General features: G+C 35.0%; 2 protein-coding genes and 1 long non-coding RNA gene across 3 annotated transcripts; 1 reads left to right on the forward strand and 2 right to left on the reverse strand.

Annotated features, from left to right (window-relative positions):
- Window positions 11,358-12,145, reverse strand: LOC104706458. Its single transcript, XR_754447.1, has 3 exons — window positions 11,943-12,145; window positions 11,720-11,807; window positions 11,358-11,640 (listed from the first exon to the last, which is right to left on the reverse strand). It is a non-coding gene; the product is annotated as an uncharacterized LOC104706458 (long non-coding RNA).
- On the forward strand, window positions 12,372-14,156 carry LOC104706459. The gene is made up of 3 exons (XM_010422654.2): window positions 12,372-12,733; window positions 13,297-13,624; window positions 13,749-14,156. Exons 1-3 carry the CDS (start codon window positions 12,586-12,588, stop codon window positions 13,948-13,950), a joined length of 678 nt encoding a protein of 225 aa, XP_010420956.1. The 5' UTR covers window positions 12,372-12,585; the 3' UTR covers window positions 13,951-14,156.
- On the reverse strand, window positions 14,274-19,544 carry LOC104706460. Its single transcript, XM_010422655.2, has 18 exons — window positions 19,186-19,544; window positions 18,820-18,894; window positions 18,609-18,724; window positions 18,414-18,528; window positions 18,175-18,303; window positions 18,006-18,053; window positions 17,740-17,915; window positions 17,455-17,651; window positions 17,080-17,372; window positions 16,865-17,014; window positions 16,323-16,781; window positions 16,079-16,225; window positions 15,931-16,000; window positions 15,635-15,762; window positions 15,343-15,549; window positions 15,123-15,260; window positions 14,912-15,040; window positions 14,274-14,837 (listed from the first exon to the last, which is right to left on the reverse strand). The coding sequence occupies exons 1-18, from the start codon at window positions 19,318-19,320 to the stop codon at window positions 14,475-14,477; spliced, it is 3,075 nt and encodes a 1,024-aa protein (XP_010420957.1). The 5' UTR covers window positions 19,321-19,544; the 3' UTR covers window positions 14,274-14,474.

Genomic DNA, 19,750 nt, shown 5'->3' on the forward strand with positions numbered 1-19,750 from the left:
AAGAACCATTTCAGCGTGAAGCGATCGGCAAGAGACGATGTGTTGAAGAAGGTGGCGACCAACGCCTCCACAGCCCATCAGAAGCACCGGGATCTTCTTCATCCTTCCTTCGTTTTTTTTTTTTTTTTTACGGTCTGAGGAAAAAACCACTAAAAGACTAAAACCTTTCTTTTTTATTTTCATTACGTTTGGGTTTGAAATAATTTTAGTAATTAATCTTCTTTTTTTTTGGTCAACTGAATTATATTGATGGATTATATATCAAACAGATTACAAAAGCTGTGGATTCCAAAAGCTATAAGAACTCCCACAATTAGACTATTGTCTAAACTAAGCTACACCATTTATGTGAACATGGCTCTATCCAAAAAATGTCTAAAATACTAACCATTAGACAACCACACAACAACTATGCATAGGATAAAACTCTCTCATTTTCAAAAACACTATGCAACCAAGAGGGCGGACCTGATGCTACATAAGATTAAAGTCTACACTCACTTTGAGCGATGAGAAAAGCTCCTCTGTTAGTTCTTGAATCCTCCACTTCCACGTTCCACCTATCTACATAATCCAAAATCCTCAACAGTTCACCTGATTCATAATTGTAGGAAGGCCAAGCTTTTGGTCTCAAAACACAACGAACCAGAGACGCATCTTGAAAGGCAATAATGACTTTGGTACATATGTGACTTATTAGACTTTCAATGGCCCATTTGGTGACTAAAAAACTTGACATGTCTTTGCTTGCCACATTGGTAAAAGCTCTGCGACTGTGTAAGAGGACTTCACCTTTTTCATCTCTCAAAACCCATGCTCCTCCTGCAAGTTGGTTCCTTCTCGACTATGACACACCAACATTACATTTAATCGAAGATAAGGGAGGGGGGTTCCATATTTCATTCCTTCTCGGATAACCAGAAATTGGTGTGGTTTGCTGATCCACAACCGTTTTTATCTCCGCTACAACCTCTCCATTTATGTCCAAACTCTGAGCAATGAACCATTCCTCTACATCTTCCCGAATTTTTTTAACCGAATCAAGAATAAAGAAAGACTTAGCTTCAACAAGGAAGATATTACGATTCTTCCAAATTCTCCAAATGATCCAGGGGAAACTTTTCCTTAGCTGTGATGGCCATTGCTTGTTATCTCTATTTATCAGTAAATGGTGTAGATTCGAGTAAACAGAACCCTTGTCAAAAACGAATTCAGGAGAAGGGTAATCTGATAGAGCCCAAACTTGCCTGGCCCCGAAACACTGAAAGAGAACATGGTTGATTGATTCATCTTGTTGTCCACACAGTTGACATCTATCTTCCATCCGAAGACCTCTGCTTCTGAGTTTAGAGATAACCGGTAAAGCTCCACTCAAAACTTTCCAGAGGAACACTTTCAGCTTGGGATCCGTATGTAGTTTCCAAACCCGAGCTTTCAAATCATTAATCGAAGGTTGGATGTTTGCTTCAAAATGGTTCTCTTGGTTGAAAATATTATCAGCAACCCAATAAGCAGATTTTACAGAAAATTCTCCACTTTTCGTGTGTTTCCACATGAAGAAATCTTCTTTATCAACCACAGGTTTGTTTTTCAAGATCTTCACAATGTCTATTGGAAGAAAATGAAATTCCAGCTTTTGAACATCCAAGTCCTGTCTTTCAAAGTCAATGAGTTCCTTGACATTGAGATTAATGTCAATGAGGGGATTTTTTATCCAAGGAGATCTCATCTTTCCATCTTCAACCCATGGATCCATCCACACTTTTAGAGATACTCCATTCCCTACTCAGCGCTTCAAAAACCTTTCAATAAAAGCTCCCTACCAAACATGATACTTCTCCAGCCAAAAGAATGTCTTGTACCTAACCGTGCTTCAATAAACCCGGAATTAGGGAAATATCTAGACTTCAAAAGCTTGGAAAAGAGGCAATTTGGCTCTTGAAGTAACCTCCACGCTTGTTTGGCCAGGAGAGCTTGGTTAAATAATCCAAGGTCTTTGAACCCCATACCCCCCAAGTCTTTTGGTAAGCACATTTTTTTCCACCTAACCCAATGTATCTTGCGCTGGTGGTCATTGGCACTCCACCAATAGGTTGCAATCGCACTGGACAGATTAGCACAAGTTGTCTTCGGCATTTTGAAGCATGACATCGCAAAGATTGGCATAGCTAGTGCCACTGATTTGATCATTATTTATTTACCTCCCATTGAGAGTGTTTTGGCATGCCAACCCGAAACTCTGGCATTTAGCCTGTATTTTATGTAACTTAACATTTCCACTTTTGAACCACTAAAGCACTTAGGGAGTCCCAAGTACTTACCGGCTCCTCCTTCGTTGAAAATTCCCAGCACATTCTGAATAGTCGCCTTGATATTTTCAGGTACCTTGGATCCAAATGAGATGGAGGATTTGGCTTGATTTATTTCTTGACCTGTGGCCTTCCCATAAGTGGTTAAGATGGACTGCAACTCCAAAGCTTGATCAGGTTTGGCTTTACACATAAAAAGACTGTCATCGGCGAAAAGCAAATGATGGAGAACCGGACCATCTTCATGTAGACTTATTCCAGAACCTGCTGATTGCGCCTTATTAAGCAAATGAGATAAACCTTCACGGCAAGTGACAAAAAGGAAATGTGACAAGGGATCTCCTTTAATCAGTCCCCTTTGCGGTTTAATGAGTCCATGTGGCTGATCATTGATAAGCACTGAATAAGTTACCGTGGATACGCAAAACATAATCCAATCAACCCACTTAACTTGGAACCCTAAAGCTAATAACAAGGATCTGAGGTAACTCCACTCTACTCGGTCAAAAGCTTTTGACATGTCAGACTTGATGGTCATATAATCAGAAGAGATCTCTGGAAGAGTGTGTAGACTGTGAACTATCTCGTGGGCAACCAAGATGTTTTCAGATATCAACCTATCAGTGACAAAGGTCGTCTGATTCTCTAACACTATAAGAGGAAGCAAGGGTTGAAGCCTTTTTACCATTATCTTCGAGATTACTTTGTAGAGAACCGAGCATAGGCTAATAGGTCTCAGGTCTTTCATCAAGTTCGGATTAGGAATCTTGGGAAGCAAACTCAGATGTGTGTAGTAACCTGGGTTTTCGGTTCAGTTTGTTCGGATTGAACCGGATAAACCGACAAATCCGGATTTCGGTTCCGAGAGAGGAATAGGGAGTTAACCGATCAGATGCAATAAAATTGGGAATTCGGTTTCGGGTTAATCGGGTTCGGAATCTGATTTCCGATCGCTTTTCGTTAACCGATGTATAAAAGCTTATTAACACTAAACCCAATCACATTCACTCTGCAACCAACTCTCTCAAACCCTTGTGCTACTCAAAGGCGATTCTTTCGCCGTGAACACCAAACTCCAACTCACTGACTTTTCTTCATCGTTTCTTCTCTCCTTCTCGTAATCTCTTCTTTTGTTGCTCTTCTTCGTCTTCTAACAAGTATATCGGCGGTGGATAATCAGATTGTGAACCTTAATCCCCAAATCGAAAAGGTAGACTCTGGTTCTTTTCAATCTCTGTTCTTATAATCGAAATGGTTTAAAACCCTTGGGTTTCTGTTAATTTGTAGTAGCATAATCTCGTTAATCTCGAATTTAAAACAAAAAACCTAAACCCTAAATTTTTCAATTCGATTTATTTTCGAAATTTTGTTATAGTTTCTTGATTTCTTCTTATAGGTTGTTAAATGTAGTCATATTGTTTTTAGTTTTGAAATTTTAAGATGAAATTAACCACAACCTAGGGTTTCTGCTAGTCGATTGAATTGAGTAGACTTTTCTTGATGGTTTACTTGTTTAAACTTCTCTAATGCTAATCGACTGTTATGCTTTGCAGATGGAGGCTGAAGATTACGACCTTACGTTGAGAAGGATGGTGAAGAACTAGTTATCATAGAAGAAACTGGTCAGGTTGGGACTGCTCAGGCTGAGAATGCTGGGAATAAAAGAGCAAAACTAGACTCTGGTCTACCACCTAAGGCAAAGAAGAAGTATCCTAAAAGGGCTTGGGTCTGGCAACATTTCATTCAAAGGAATGAGGATGATCAATTCTGCTTCTGTAAGTATTGTCAGCAATAGGTTGGGTGTGATACAAAGCAATCAGGGACTAGCGCGATGAAGGGTCACATAGATAGATGCAAAAAGTTTAAGGAGTTCAATGAGATGGAAAATCAGACAGCTTTATGTGCTGATAAGAGGGGGGATATGAGGGTCATTAAGTATGATCCTCAGCTTTATAGGTTATATGTTAATCAGCTAGTTGTTATGAATGAGTTGCCTTTTTCCTTTGTTGAATCTGAAGGGTGGAAGCGTTTATGTTTCAACTTGCTGCATATGTACAAGACTTTCTCAAGAAGGACCTCTTCTAAGGACATAGCTGGAATGTTTCTGCAAGAGAAAGAAGAGTTGAAGCACTTGTTTGGTGTTGAGCAGCAAAGAGTTTCTCTTACCACGGACATATGGGTTTCACAAACAACTTCTGTCAACTACATGGTGGTGACTGCTCACTGGATTGATGAGAATTGGGCAATGCAGAAAAGGATACTGAGCTTCAAGGTAATCACTGATCACAAAGGAGACACGATTGTTGGACAACTTTTGGATTGTTTAGAGGAATGGGGGATCAAGAAGGTATTTTCAGTGACTGTTGATAATGCTAAGGGTAATGACAAGGCTTTGAGGGTTTTAAGAGAGGAGTTGAGGCTGAGAGGAGGAGGAGAAGCTTTAGCCACAAATGGTGAATTCTTTCATATGAGATGTTGTGCTCACATCCTCAATCTGATTGTGTCAGATGGAATGAAGAAGGCTAAACCTTGTATTGCTGCTATCAGGAATTCAATCAAGTATATGAGATCATCGTATACAAGACTGAAGTCCTTTGCACTCAGGTGATAACTTCAAACATTTACTTCTGAATTTTATTGAAAGCACATACCACTTTAGCTTTTAGTCTAATTTCTCTGTTTTCTCTGTTTATTGATTAGGTGTGACATAGGAAAGGTGTGTAGAGGCAGCTTGCCTTTGGATGTCATTACCAGATGGAATTCAACTTACCTTATGCTGACTTAAGCTTTGAAGTTGAGAGTAGCCTTTCAGAAGATGCTGACTGAGGACAAGCTGTATGAGGATTATTTCAATGAAGAGGATGAGAAAACCAAACAGAAACGTGATGGACCACCAATGTTTTCTGATTGGGAAGAGGTGTCAAGGTTAGTCAAGTTCCTGAAAATCTTTTACAACTGCACTTTGACGTTTTCTGCCTCTACATCAGTGACTTCAACTGATGCTTATAAGCACATAGTGAACATTGAGATAAGTCTTATCACTAGATGTGGAAACAGTAATGAAGAGGTTAGAAAGCAGGCTCATATTATGAGGGATAAGTTTGAGAAGTATTGGGATGGGTTGATGAATATGAATCCTCTTGTCATTGTTGCTAGTGTTTTAGATTCCCGGAATAAGATGCAGTTTGCTACTCTTTGCTTTGAACAACTTTATGGTAAGAATACAATAGAGTTTAGGAAGCTTAGTAATTCAGTTACATGTGTGATGAAACAAATGTTCTCGGAATACAGTTTGAGACTTAGCAGACCTGTTGAGCAATATCACCTATAATAGCTGACTTATCTGATGATGATGAATGTGAGGGTATTGATTCTTTGTACAACAAGCTGGTTAGATCTAAGGGACCAGTAGAAGGCTGCAGTGAGTTAGATATCTACTTAACTGAGAAGACAGAGGTTAGAGTGGAGAGTACTTTAGGTTTTCCTTATGATGTCCTCTCATGGTGGAAGTGCAACAGCCAGAAGTTCCCTATCTTATCTGCAATGGCTAAGGATATTCTAGCTATTCAAGTCTCCTATGTTGCTTCAGAATCAGTTTTTAGCACTAGTGGCCGAGTCTTGGATTCATATAGGAGTTCTTTAACTCCTTATATGGTTGAGGTTCCGATTCTCACTCAGCAGTGGCTTAGGTGCAACTTCAAAGCTGATGATGAAGTTGCAAACATAACACAAATGATGGAGGATGTTGCATTCTTTGAATCCCTTGGTAAGTATAACATTTTTGTTTATATACATATATTCATACCATCTTACTTCTAACACTTGTTTGTTTTCCTAATTCAGATTCTCGGAATGCACAAACTAAATGAATTTTCTTTATATAAGTTGAGTATTTCAATCTATGTGTTCTGGCTTGTTACTTGATAAGATTACAAGTTCTAAGGCTTCTTTGTTTTCAATGTTTACATGTAATCATAGGCTGCTCTTTTGTACTTTTTGATGTGTAAAGCAGCATTAACATAACTATGGAAATCGGAAGTGGTAGCTGCTCTCTTTTGTGGTTTTTGAGAACGATTAGCAGCAGCATGCACCATGCACAGCCTTGATATGGTATTGATTCAATAGCTTCTACCTTCTAAACAATGAGTTGGTATTGATTCAATTCTACTAAAACTGTTATTTAGGCTTCTTTTGGTTCATTCTTTTGTAATGTATGGGTGCATATGGTCTGTAATGATGTCATACACATATATTGATGAGCTAAGCTCAATATTTTTGCCTACTTCGGTGCAAAAAGATCCGAAGTAGTGTTGTTCTCGGTAACATTCGGAACACTATATTATTCACAAATCCAACCCGATTAAGCCGAGTTCCGATTAAACCGAACCGATTAAATTTTCGGTTCAATTCGGCAACATTTCTCAAAAACCGAATAACTCAAAACCCGATTAACCCGAGCCGAATAAACCAAATATTCCGAAAACCCAGGGCTAGTTCCATTCTTCTGGTAATTAATCTTCTATTGTGGTAAATTTCTTAAGATTGATCCAAAAAAAGAATTTGTCAACTTTCTTTCAAATCCTACTATATTAATTGGGAAGTACAAATATGAAACTAACCTCAAAATGTGTAAAAAATTACATTGATTGCCATTAGAAAATTTTGATTAAAATTAAATTAATTTATCAAATAAATATAATTAATTAAAAAAAAAACAGAAAACGCTGAGAGATAAAAAAAATCTAGAAAATAAAAAAAAATATATATTCAAATCAAAACTAATTTGTGCTTAAAAAAAAGATAAAAATTAACAGCTAAGATTTGTTTCAAAATACAGATAATTTTAGTTAAAAAAAAATCTCTCTCTAATAAAATTATGGACGAAAATTACTAAATATTTTAAAAAAATATAAACCAATCAGAATTTCAAAATTAAGATTTTATATCCAAGTATACAATAAAATTATTTTAATAAATAGAGTTCGAAGATTTTATTAAGATTTCAAATTATGATTCTCCTATCATCTTTCTTTTATTTTATTTACAAATTGTTTGGAATTTTCATATAATAATTATGATTAATAAATATGCAAAAACAATTCTGCATATGTTGTGATTTGAATTTTTATTAATCATAAGTATTATATGAAAATTCTAAACAATTTGTAAATAAAATAAAAGAAAGATGATAGGAGAATCATAATTTGAAATCTTTATAAAATTTTCGAAATCTAGTTACCAAAAATAATTTTATTGTCTACTTGGATATAAAGTCTTAGTTTTTGAAATTATGATTTGTATATATTTTTTTAAAAAAATATTTAGTAATTTTTGTCCATAATTTTATTAGAGAGTGAAAATAATTTTTTTTAACTAATAATTATCTGTATTTTAAAAAATCTTAGCTGTTAGTTTTTATTTTTTTATTGTTTTCCAAGTATAAATTAGTTTTGATTTGAATAATTTTTTATTACTTTTCTATATTTTTTATTTTTGATCTGTCAGCGTTTTATATTTTTAATTAATTAATTAATCTTAATTAAATTTTTCTAATGGCAATTGAATGTAATTTTTTACACATTTTAAAGTTAGTTACATATTTGTACTTCCCAATTAATATAGTTTATTTAATTAATTAATTAATCTTAATTAAATTTTTCTAATGGCAATTGAATGTAAGTTTTTACATATTTTAAGTTTAGTTTCATATTTGTACTTCCCAATTAATATAGTAGGATTACTACTCCATATTTCACAAAATATTGATGCAAATACAACAAACAAACAATATAAAACTGTAATATACATCAAAAAATAAAATACTATAATATTCTAAAATAATTAGTATTAAAAAGACATATATATATTGATAGAACAATTAAAAAATATATGATCTCAAACAAAATAAGTTTTTTAAAGAAATATAACAATAATTTTTCTTATTATATTTTTTTTTTAAATGTTGACACGTGCTTTAAGCACGGGATAACTCCTAGTTAGCAGATTATAAAGAGAGAATTTGTAATTAAAAATAAAAATCTAAATAGTGTATTTTGAATACTAACCTACGTTTTCAAAACTAGTTATTTCTTACATTTACAATCCTGAGTACAAAGAAAAACTTCCAAATCAAAATTTTGTTATCATTTGGTGAATATATACTTGTTTAGCATATAAATTACCTAAAAAGAAGAAGAAGAAGAAGAAGAAACACTCACTCAGAGCCAACCTTAAAGAAAATTATTAATATTACACTAGGTTCGAAATACACAACATTACTTAAAAACATTAGAGATGAACTCCAACTAAATTCTAAACAAGAAATAAAACAACATTTAGTTAGAAAAAAAACACGTTTTTAAAAATACATTCTTGTTATCAAATTACAAAAACATTTTACAATGGAAACAACAAACGGAACATTGGAGAAGAACACATGAGATCATAAACATGCACTTTGATTAAACTCCATTTGATCATGCTTTAATCGAACAAAAACCTTCCAAACATAGGACAACCATATATTTTTTTGATGGGCAACCTCCTTCACATCCCAAGCAATTTATACTAATAAAAAGTATGAGCTATAAGCTCCTAAAGGCGTCCACATAGGATTTTAAACTTCCAATTGTAATTAGACACTACACTAATTAACATTTTTTAAAAAATTTCAGAATTTTCTATATTAAGAATTATTTTAAACAACCAATCAGGATTTGACATGTCATTCATTAACATTTTTTAAATTTCCAGAATTTTTTAGAAAAAGGAAAATTTTAAATTTATGGAAAAAATACTATGCACAATATCCCAAATCGGCTAGAAATTTTTTAGACAATGGTTCAGAACAAGTATAAATAAGATTAATTTGCTTCTAACAACGAATGAGCAGAAAAGCTTGATTTATCAGGCGTCCAAGTTTAAATTAAAAGTATATTCGGTTTGATTCGGTTTTTTATTTGATCAAATTAAAACTTTAAAAAGTTTCAAAAAAATAAATTATAATATTTAAATTTTTTAAAAGTTTTAATATTATAAATATTGAAACTTTTAGAAGTTCTTAGCTTTTAAAAAGTTTTTAAGTATTAGAATTTTTAAATTTTAAAAGTTTCAATATTTATAATATTTAAACTTTTAAAAGTTTAAATATTATAAATATTGAAACTTTTAAAAGTTCTTAGCTTTTGAAAAGTTTTTAAATATTATAATTTTTAAATTTTTAAAATTTAAAATATTATAAATATTGAAACTTTTTAAAAGGTTCAAAATTTATATTTCGAAACCTTTTAAATTTTGAAACCTTTTAAAAGTTTAAAATATTATAAATATTTATGTAAAATAAATTATCTTATTTATATACGTTTGTGATTTTTATTTCTTATGAGCTGTAAAACATATTTTTGTGTATGATTTTATAGATAAGTTGATATTTTTTCATTAATTTTTTATTTTTTATCTTATTTTTTATTTTTATGAGAAAAGAAGTGATTTTGTTCTTGGAGTTTGATGGATTAACAAGTTGTGTGGTAGTCTAAAAAATTTTTTTTTAGTGGAAGAAAGTGAAGAATTTGACGAGGATGAAGAAGAAAAAGAGTATAGCGAAGAACTAGACGGTAAAAGTAATGATGACGATTACCACAAAATTTGACAATAGAAATGACAATAAAGAATATGAAGAATAAGAAAACATTGAATAAAAAACACGAAAACATAGGTGGTAGCGATCAATTAAATATGAAAATGAGTTAAATTCATAATGATAAAATTGTTTTGTTTTTCTGGTGGTCAAAAAAAGGGTTTAGTATATGTGAGGTCATCAGTTTAATTCGTCTCGCCTGGATGTCGAGTTAAATTCATGATTTTTTTTATCAGATTTGATTTTATAACACAACTGATTTTTATATTTCAATAAATTGTGTATCTGAAATTTAACTTTGTCCTTAATACTAATTTAAATTTTTTTATAAGATAATATTTTACTACCGTTATCAATCATATATAGTTTTCATCAAAATATATCAAATAAACCCATATATATCAAAACCTAGTCACTATAAAAGGTTGGAGCAAACATTAGTAACTTGTAATTTTTAAAGCCAAAAAAAAAAAGTAACTTTGATTTCTATCCTATATATATAATAGTACCAACCAGTTTGGACAACATGAGGCGTAAACTTCTGCTGTCTTTGTTTTAGTATCTTCTTCGGAGTTCATGGTTTGAATCGTTGGAGCTGCAGGCATAAAATTACCAAAGAAAATAAGATATATATATATATATATATATATATACAACTTAAGAAAATGGAAGGTTGTTTGTTTTTCACCTTCGATTGTGGAGGAACTCATGATTACTTTGTGATTTGGATTACTGCAATTTATAATGATGTTAATGGGGAAGTCCTCTGTTCTTTCTTTTTTTTTTGTTATTGATTGGTTCTTCATCATAAAATTCTAAATTCTGAAACTTTTAACTTGTAATGTAATTCGTTTCGTTGTGCTGAACTTTGCAAGTTTTGAAACTTTCCAAGTAAATTGTACCCAAGTAGATTATATAAAGAAACAATCAAACAATAATGGGATTGGGCATATAAATGATCAGTGCCAGACTTGAGCACATTAATATGAAACATTCCAATGGGGCCTCCACTTTCAAGGGGCCCCACGAAAAATTATTTAGTTTATATATATATATATATATATATATATATTTTGGTCTTTATATATATAGATATGTTATCGATTGAAAAAGCCATGGTTAAAAATCTTGATTATACTAGTTTGATGGATGACTTTGCAGGGAAAAACGCAAGAAGAGTTATTTTGAGAAGATCTAAGTTGTTGTTACCTCTTTCCAAGATGATTGAAGTGTACTCTGTTTTAAAAGCAAGAATTTTGTTTAAACTGGTTTTGTTTTTAATCTATAGTTTTACACTACTATGAAATTAAGATGCATTTTCTCGCAATTCGTATTGGGTCCTGGATTCTGTTGGTCCGGCACTGTATATATCATCAAACGCAAAAATTGGTTTAGTTTCGAATGAGCTTTTATTTTGGTTCGGTTGGACCGATTCTTATTTAAAATTAGGATACTCAATATACATTATTGTTATTGTATTACAAAAAAAAAACATTTGACAATGGAAACAACAAACGGGGAACATATTTAGCAAAAAAAAAAAAAAAAAAAAAAAAGNCGGGGAACATTGGAGAAGAAACATGAGATGAGGTCATAATAAAATCCTAGCATGAACCACAAACTTGCAAACATACGACAGCCATTGCACAACATTCTGATAGACAAGTGCAACATCCTTCACATCCCGAGCAATCCCTATAAAGGTTGGAGCAAAAGTTAGTAACTTTGGTTTATATTATATCAAAAATCAATATGTATATATATATATACCAACCAGATTGAACAACATGAGGCAAAAACTTCTACTGTCTGTGTTTTAAAGTCATCATCTTCTTCGGTGTCCATGGTTTGAAGCGGTGGAACTGCACGCATAATTACCAAAGAAAATGGATATTCATAAGGAGACGACTAATTATTAAAAAAACTTGAGAAAATGGAAATTTGAATGTGGATATTCATAAGGAGACGATTAATAAAGAAGGTTGTTTGTTTTTCACCTTCGGTTGTGGAGGAACTCATGATGACTTGATTTGGATCCTTGGATTGAAGAAGATTACTAGTAGCTACTTACATATTTGTAATCTATCATGATGCTTAGGAAGAAGTCTTGTTCTTTTGGTTATCGCTTCTTTATCATAAAACTCCAAATTCTGAAACTTTCAACTTGTAAACTGCAAGTTGTTTATGCAAGTTTTGAAACTTTCCAAGTAAATGAACTGTGAGCAAGTGGGAAGAAACAATAATGGGGTTGCCGAGTTGGGCTGGCATCATCACTCCTGTATATCCAAATTGTTTTAGTTTAAGAAAGAAGAAAAACTGGTTTGGTTCGGGTGGACCGATTCCTATTTTAAAATTAGAAACCCGACCAAACCGGCTTTGACCCGTCAGATGATCCGATTATCCGGTCTTGTTCGGTTATTGGGGGTATAGCTGCCTACACAGTGCACTGTTTTGCTTCACGAGTTTCTTCTTCTTCCTTAGAACCTCAGATCTATTATTCTTGGCAATTTCCCCCCATGGAATCCGAGAAGATTCAAATGTAAATCCTCCTTCCGATTCATCTATTTCGCTTAATCGGAGACTCAGATCGAACTGCAATTTTTCGGATCGTGTTTTTCTAAATATTCCGGTACAAGAAGAATGGATACTTTCTCGGCGGAGGATCTATCGACGATCGGTGGAATAGCGACGGTGTCGCTCCTTCACTCGTTTATCCCGACGCATTGGTTACCTTTCTCAATCGTTGGACGTGCGCAGAAATGGACGCTTTCTAGAACACTCCTCGTCAGTATGTTCCCAATTTCTAATTTCCTTACGTTTCGATTTCTCCATTTTTTCTGACACTCATGCATGCGTGTTCGATGTTTCTGAAATTTTTAGTTGTTCTAAGGCATTGTTTGATTATGGTAGAAATGGATATTTAGGAATATAAAGGCATGAATTGAATGGATTCAACTGCTGCTTCAATGGTCTAAAGACGTGTATATGTTGTGATGAGGTTCTTCATTGGTGTTGCATTTGGTGTCTTATGTATATGAATGATGAGTCTCACACTGAAGTGAGACTAGCGTAGAGTATATTGAAATGATGACTTGGGATTAGGCTTTTAAAAGATTACTGATCTTAGATCAATTCTCTATTTACAATGTATGAAGAGATAACATTGTCAGTTTGTCACGCAACCATATACTCTGGATCACATTCGTCTACTGTGAAAAAAGCCTCTGAAGACAGCCACCTTACTCAGCAAATAGCCAATTGTATATGGTTCAGTGATTCCGTTTCTGTTTGGTCAGGGTGTTGTTGCACATTCTTCTTTTCTGATCTTTTCTAGTGTCACTGAATTTTCAGCTGCATTTGGAGCAGTGCTGCATGTCATTTCGACTTCCCTTCTTGGTATAACAGCGATCACAATGGCGAATACCATTGCCGGTGAAGAGACTGTTCACAAACTTGCTTCCCTTTTGCTTGTTTTTCTTGGTGGAAGCTATGTCTTGCTGTTTTTAGCTGGTAAAGGTGGTCACACTCACTCTCATAACCAACCCATGGAGAAAATGGCTGTTGCTGGGCTTGTCCTTGTTCCTGCTTTATCTCCTTGTGCAACAACTCTCCCTGTTTTCCTCGCTGTTGGAAATTCCAAGTCGATGATGGTTCTTGCCATCATAGTTCTGCTCTTCAGGTGAGACTAATAAGTCTACTGTTCTTTTCTCACATCTCTCTGTATATAGTCAATCTTTGGACAATTGGGTATGATTTTAGAAGGGAAAGGCATATGTCTGATATGTTTGGTATTATTTGGGCAGCACCATATTGGTGATGACATCCCTGGTTGCTTTATCATTCTATGGTGCAAGCCAGCTCAAGTTTCATTGGGTGGAGCGATACGACAAACTTCTGGTTGGTTCAGTCCTGTGTCTGGTAGGTATCTTAACCCTTCTCTTCCATGACCATGACCATGGTGGTCATGAAGCACATCAACTCCACAGGAAAATCATTACTCTCTAGAGACCTTTTCGAGTCTCTGTTTTGCCGGTCATGTCTGTTGTAGAGCGGCTTTGAGGGTCTAAGAATCTTTCTGATATGCGTTGTATGTCTATAAGTCTATAACTAGTTGTAACGCTCTCCTTTGCATGTGAAAAAACATATGACAGCATTATAAACTCCTTTAAGAGAACAACTCTTTGCAGGTCTATTGTAGTTATTACACAACACACAACTCTGTAGCTGTTCCGTTGATCCTTGTAGCTGAACATAGTTTTTTTTTGGACATATTTTAGATTTTAAGCTCTATAAGTGTCGGCTTTGCCAACAAAAATGGTTGACACCAATTCAGAAGCTAAGCTAATATGTTAACATTTTTTACATATGTTTTGATTCTTCATTCGCTCCAAAGAAAGTATTGTTTAGGCAAACAACTTACCCGTTTGGCTTTTCTCGACGAAAAAAATTGTTCGATAATGTGTATAATAAGTATTGAAGAAAAACTGGAACACATGTAGAATATCAAAAAGGGATTAATATTAACTAAACTATTCAAGAGGAACCAGCGGCTTGGCTTTAAGGAAGTTGTCGAAAGGAGTAGAGGCAGGAGGATTGAAGAAAGGAGGGGTTTGATACTCAGTGACACACACATTAGAAGACGCTGGTGCACCCAACCCCATCATCTCCCACGAACTCCTCTGCTCCACAAACGGATTCCCACCACTACAAGGCAAAGCAGTAGGTTCTTTGGTCTGGCTGCTGCCGAATTTGTTGCTTTTTCCAGACATGAAAGACATCTTCTCTTGCTTCCCCATTAGAAGAGCCTCACAATGTCCTGCCATTTCTGTGTATGTCATGTCTGGTGGATCAGAAACTGAGTATCTTCCCATTTGTGCTGTTGTCTGAGACACCTGCACCCGTTTTCATCTTCTGTCAGTATACATGTTTGCGTTTGCATTTAGAACCATAAAGAAAAAGAACTCACTGCACTTAGAAGTTCATCGATGCTCAGAAGAAACGCGGTTTTGGCATTAGGTTGTGTGTCAAGACTAAACTGTTCTTCTGGAGGACTTGGCACTGCATCATTCTCTGGTATAAGCAATTGAGTTTCAGCCTGTGAAAGTAAACGCAAACAGATTGATGTTAGCATAATAAATAACTTCAAATTTCAGAAATTAAGCGCAAAAGGTGGATACATTATCTCTAGGCTTGTTGTTTTTTTCTTCAGAACGGTAAACTTTTTTTGGAGATTCTGTCAACTGCGTTCCAACTGGACAACCATCGATAGGTATGAAATCTGAAACCAGCTGCTCCTTTATAGACGACGAATCTTGCTGCAGATCAAACCATAAACACAGGTAAGTAGTTACAAACTCCAACATAGTTATAAAAAAATGATCAAGATTTTGATAGTACATCTGATAGTTTTCCAAGAAACTTCATTATCATGAAAGCGTAGTGCTCTCGAGGTTGATTTTGTGTGGTTTCTTCTATGGCAACAAATGAACGTAAGGCGTCTTCATCATCTTCTTTTGACCCATAATTCTTCTCCGGTTGCTCTGCTTGTCCATAGAAAACAGCATCTAGCTTGCAATCTTCCACCAAATGAAGAAACGGGTCTACCTGATATGCAATATATATACTTTATCAAGCTGTGTGTACAATAGAAGAGAGGCAGAGCAAGAACGTTAGTAAAACTCTTGACTACCGTTTTTTCCTGCAGTGCGGTTTTTGCGCTATTAACAAGAGGAGGGATGTTGAAGGCTCTTGCTGAGAAAATTATCATTGATGTAGCCAGAGTAAAGAGGGATCTACGCCTTGATGGCTGCAATGGTCCTAATATTGGCAACAAAAATGAATCCGTGAAAAAAAGGTAAGAGTTTACTTATAACAGTGTGTGCATCTACTTAAATCTTAATGTAAGAAAGATGTAGAAGCAATCTTCTTTGTTTCTAGTAAAATAATTAAGAGATGGTCTACAAGTTTGTCTGCAGGGGACTATACCTCCAAGAGACAGATTCCGCAAAGAAAATGCTAGCTGAAAGCTCCATACCAAGACTTCATTGCTAGAGTGCTACATATATTTATCAAACGCTTGTAGATTAGTGCAGTGTAACTAATTCATAAAAGAGAACCTATTTTACTGCTATACCTTAGTCCGGCCAAATAGAAGAACTAAGCTAAAAGTATTAGCAATGGCTTCATAATTTTGTGGCATGTTGTGAGGAGATAAAGACTGCACCCAAATCGATGAAAGCAAAAGGCAAATCTGATGGCTGCTTAATCTTAAAGGTATCACCTGAAAAAGTTAGTCATTGAGAAACCAAATTATAACAAAATGGTATAATTTTCTTAACTCTAATGATTCATTACTTATGGCCAAATGTGAAACATACTGGTTTCTCTGGTGAACTTCCCGAAGAATTCTGATCTAATACTGTTGATGATGGGTTCCTTTTCACACTCTGAGTCCGACTGTAACTTGACTTTAACCGGCTCAATACTGAACTAGTATTGTTCTTTGGCTCCTCATCATCAAAACTTTCATCTCTTGTGAATTTTGATTTTGACCTGCTAAGTGTTGAAACTCTCTCCATCTTTGCAGTATCATCAACAGAACTATCTGACTCCAGCTTCAGTTTCCTAAACAGTGCAGCTGAAGAAGAAAACACAGACACAGTTCTTGACAATGTCCTCTGCATATCAGCAGGCCTTCTAGACTTGGGAACTGAATTTGGACAAACTGAAGACGGGACTAGAACAACAGAAAATATACGGTGTGCTCCCATCCTGGATTCATGGTCAGCACACACCATAGCTTGTAGCAGTTGATGGAAAAGTGCATCTGGAAAAGCCTGAGAAAAAATTAAGATTCCATGTTATCTTCTTATTCCCCTAGCGTTACATAGAAACTTCCAAGTTTTAAAATGCAACTTGCCTTGTTTTCATATGATAAATTTGGTATAGCTGCTATAATTTGTGCCGTGCGAAAAACTGCAGCGATTAGAGTTCTTGCCATGACTGTAATATTTGACATGCTTTCCAACATGACAGCCATTATGTCAAGAATAGGACCTGCGTCTCCTACCTACATTGTCAAGAGACCATCAGCGGTATATTCAGAGCTTTCTTGGGGATAAAAATAGAGGTTACCTTTAGGGATAACTGCACGAGGCATTGTTCAACCGCAGCTTCGAATTTCAGGTTATACTGAATCATCTCATTCCCCAAGTTAGAATCATCTAATGAACAATGAATGCTCTTCCTCAGATGCCTAATCATATCACTCAAGGCACCAATGATTGCCACGGATGGCAGGACTTTAGTCTGTTGGGCAAGTGCAGTAGCAACATAAACTATGTCAAGTTGCATTCTAGGCTTCTTTAGAACGTTCTTGTGATCAAGATGCTTGATCAAGATGGACAACAGGAAATGTGTGTTTTGCCCTGTCGTCATCAGATTACTCACAGTTACTAACAAGCTGACTATAATGTCACAAATAAAACCAAATGAAGAGACAATACAAACCAGATCGTTCTATCAACAACTGAACGTCCTGCAAAACATATAAGGCAAGACCGTTCTCGGTGGACCAAACTTCATTGAAATCAAAATAGCGGAAGAGTGACTCGAGGACACGTCGCACAGTTGTTGCTTCTTTTGCTAACTTTGCCAGATTATGCAGGCAAACCCTCGACCAAAACTTGGGGTTTTTAGCATCCTCCCTGTATAGTCGTCTTTTATTCAGAATATATATTCAAAGAAAACAAAACAAGAAGCATGCAGAAATGAAGCTTGAGTAGAAGGATTTACACAGATACAATTGCCTTGCCTCTGTCATCCACGATTCTTGACCAAGAAGCAATCCTTGTTTCAGCTTCTGCAGGAGACAATTCTTTATCAATAGAAGCAGTCATGTTTTCTTGATTGGCTGTAGAAGTGGAAGACTGACTGAGGCCTCCATAATTTTCTAAGACAACAGAGACAACCTGAAAAAAACAAGAGAAGCAGAGGATAAAGTATTCAAAACTAAACAAAGTCATTGTAGAATTCGTACACAAGCTTCCAAGGAAACTTACATTGTCAAATTCGACTGATATATGTGAAAACTCTCCCATAAACCAAACCTGTGAAAAATCAAAGTGAGTGTATCAATACTTTTTCTTACAACTCTTAATCATAAGACATGTTCAATGCTAGAGAGATAACAGTTGAAAATGGAATGAAGAAACAGAGTTATATGACTACCAAGGATGAGAGAGCCTGGAGACCAGCAGCACACATATTTGTTGTCCTTTCTTCTTCTCCCAATTCATGAGCTAAAGGACAGATTTTTGGGATCAACCCATCTAAGTTAAACATATAGGTACCCTCTGTCTGGAAGAAGAAGAAGAAGGAAAACTTAACGAACATGATCATACTTTCAAAAACTGGTTTTGTTTAGTATTAAGGTAAAGTAAAAGTGACAAAGAGTTATATATATGCACCTGACTGGTAACAAAATCATAGAGAGCTTCACAACCTAACATACGCATCTCATCATACCTAGTTTGATCTAGAAGAATATGAATCAAACCAAGGTAGCTACTAGCAAACAACGACCTGTAAACACACACACAATTCATTTAGTAAATGCCAAAATATTATCTTTATGCTGAAATAATAATGAGACAAGAACATACATTTGTTCGTTACAGGAAACCAAAAGCTTCTTGTAGATAGACATTACAATCTTTACAGAGTGGAATTGCTCCATTCTCAATTCCTTGTAACACCTTTGTTCAAGAGAGGTTGTAATCTATAAAAAAAAACAGTATATGGAATCATAGCTTGTTAAAATTGTAGAAGAGTTAGCTCCATTTGATTAATATCAAAGAATGTTAAGGATATAACCTTAGGGATACGAAGAGGGTTCTTTGCAGCATATTCACATAATTTACCGATTTTTCGATCATTAGGTTGCTCATCCTGCAATATTATGAATGCAATGTAGTATGTATCATCAAATTTTAAGGAGAACACTTGATGTGCAAAGTGGATTAAAAAGCTTCTCCAATGCTGAAAACAAATCAAGTTCCACCTTGATTGGCTTGACTTAGATATGTGCAACAATTTCATTGCACTAATCTTCTCACCCTAGTGAAACTCGTGTTCTGTCGACAGCTAGACTAGGGCGGGTGATAAAAAACACGTTTTGGCTATGATATATTACAGGGGAATGTAAGGAAAGAGAAAGGCAAATTAAGAAGCAAGAAGAACCTGGGATCGAGGGAAGATATCAGCGAGGAGATGTTTATATCTTTTCACGGGATGTCTGGATCTGGCTCGCAAAGCCGGACAAAAGCAACACAAGCTTTCGCAGACAGGGAACATGGTTCTTGAAACGACCCCCATCGATCTCTCTCTCTCTCTCTCTCGCTCTCTTCCGCGAAGATTCGAACAATGATGATGACACGGAGATTTTTTACTGACACATGATGTATGGATCAAACGTAAGCGAAGGAATGGGACTGGGGTAACGAAGGATCAAAACAGAGACCCATCAGAGAAATTGAGAAAGAAGAGAAAGAACCGACGAGTTGTGTGAGTTTTGTAAAAAGAGGAGATAATTGCGGATTTTTTTTCAAAATCAAAATTTTTGAAAGTTTTTTTTTTTTTTGGCCTTCCATTTACTATTTTTGTGTTTTTTTTTGGCAATAATGATTAGATGATATAATTGAAACAAAATAAAGAATTTTTGGCAATAATGATTTGATGATAGAAGTGAACCTGGAATGGCGATTTTCAGGGCGATACAACGGTTACTTTGGTGTCATCTTCTTTC

Source organism: Camelina sativa, chromosome 8 (assembly GCF_000633955.1).
Source record: "Camelina sativa cultivar DH55 chromosome 8, Cs, whole genome shotgun sequence".
Lineage (NCBI taxonomy): Eukaryota > Viridiplantae > Streptophyta > Magnoliopsida > Brassicales > Brassicaceae > Camelina > Camelina sativa.

What these genes read in the sequence shown, in the direction of transcription:
- LOC104706459 (XM_010422654.2), top strand. Translation starts at nt 12,586, where the DNA reads ATGGATACTTTCTCGGCGGAGGATCTATCGACGATCGGTGGAATAGCG. An exon ending in TTCTAGAACACTCCTCGTCA is followed by an intron (nt 12,734 to 13,296) that starts GTATGTTCCCAA and finishes CTGAATTTTCAG; the next exon opens with CTGCATTTGGAGCAGTGCTG. An exon ending in ATCATAGTTCTGCTCTTCAG is followed by an intron (nt 13,625 to 13,748) that starts GTGAGACTAATA and finishes TTATTTGGGCAG; the next exon opens with CACCATATTGGTGATGACAT.
- LOC104706460 (XM_010422655.2), bottom strand. Translation starts at nt 19,320, where the DNA reads ATGGGGGTCGTTTCAAGAACCATGTTCCCTGTCTGCGAAAGCTTGTGT. An exon ending in GAAGTTCACCAGAGAAACCA is followed by an intron (nt 16,226 to 16,322) that starts GTATGTTTCACA and finishes TAACTTTTTCAG; the next exon opens with GTGATACCTTTAAGATTAAG. An exon ending in TCGATGAACTTCTAAGTGCA is followed by an intron (nt 14,838 to 14,911) that starts GTGAGTTCTTTT and finishes AAACGGGTGCAG; the next exon opens with GTGTCTCAGACAACAGCACA.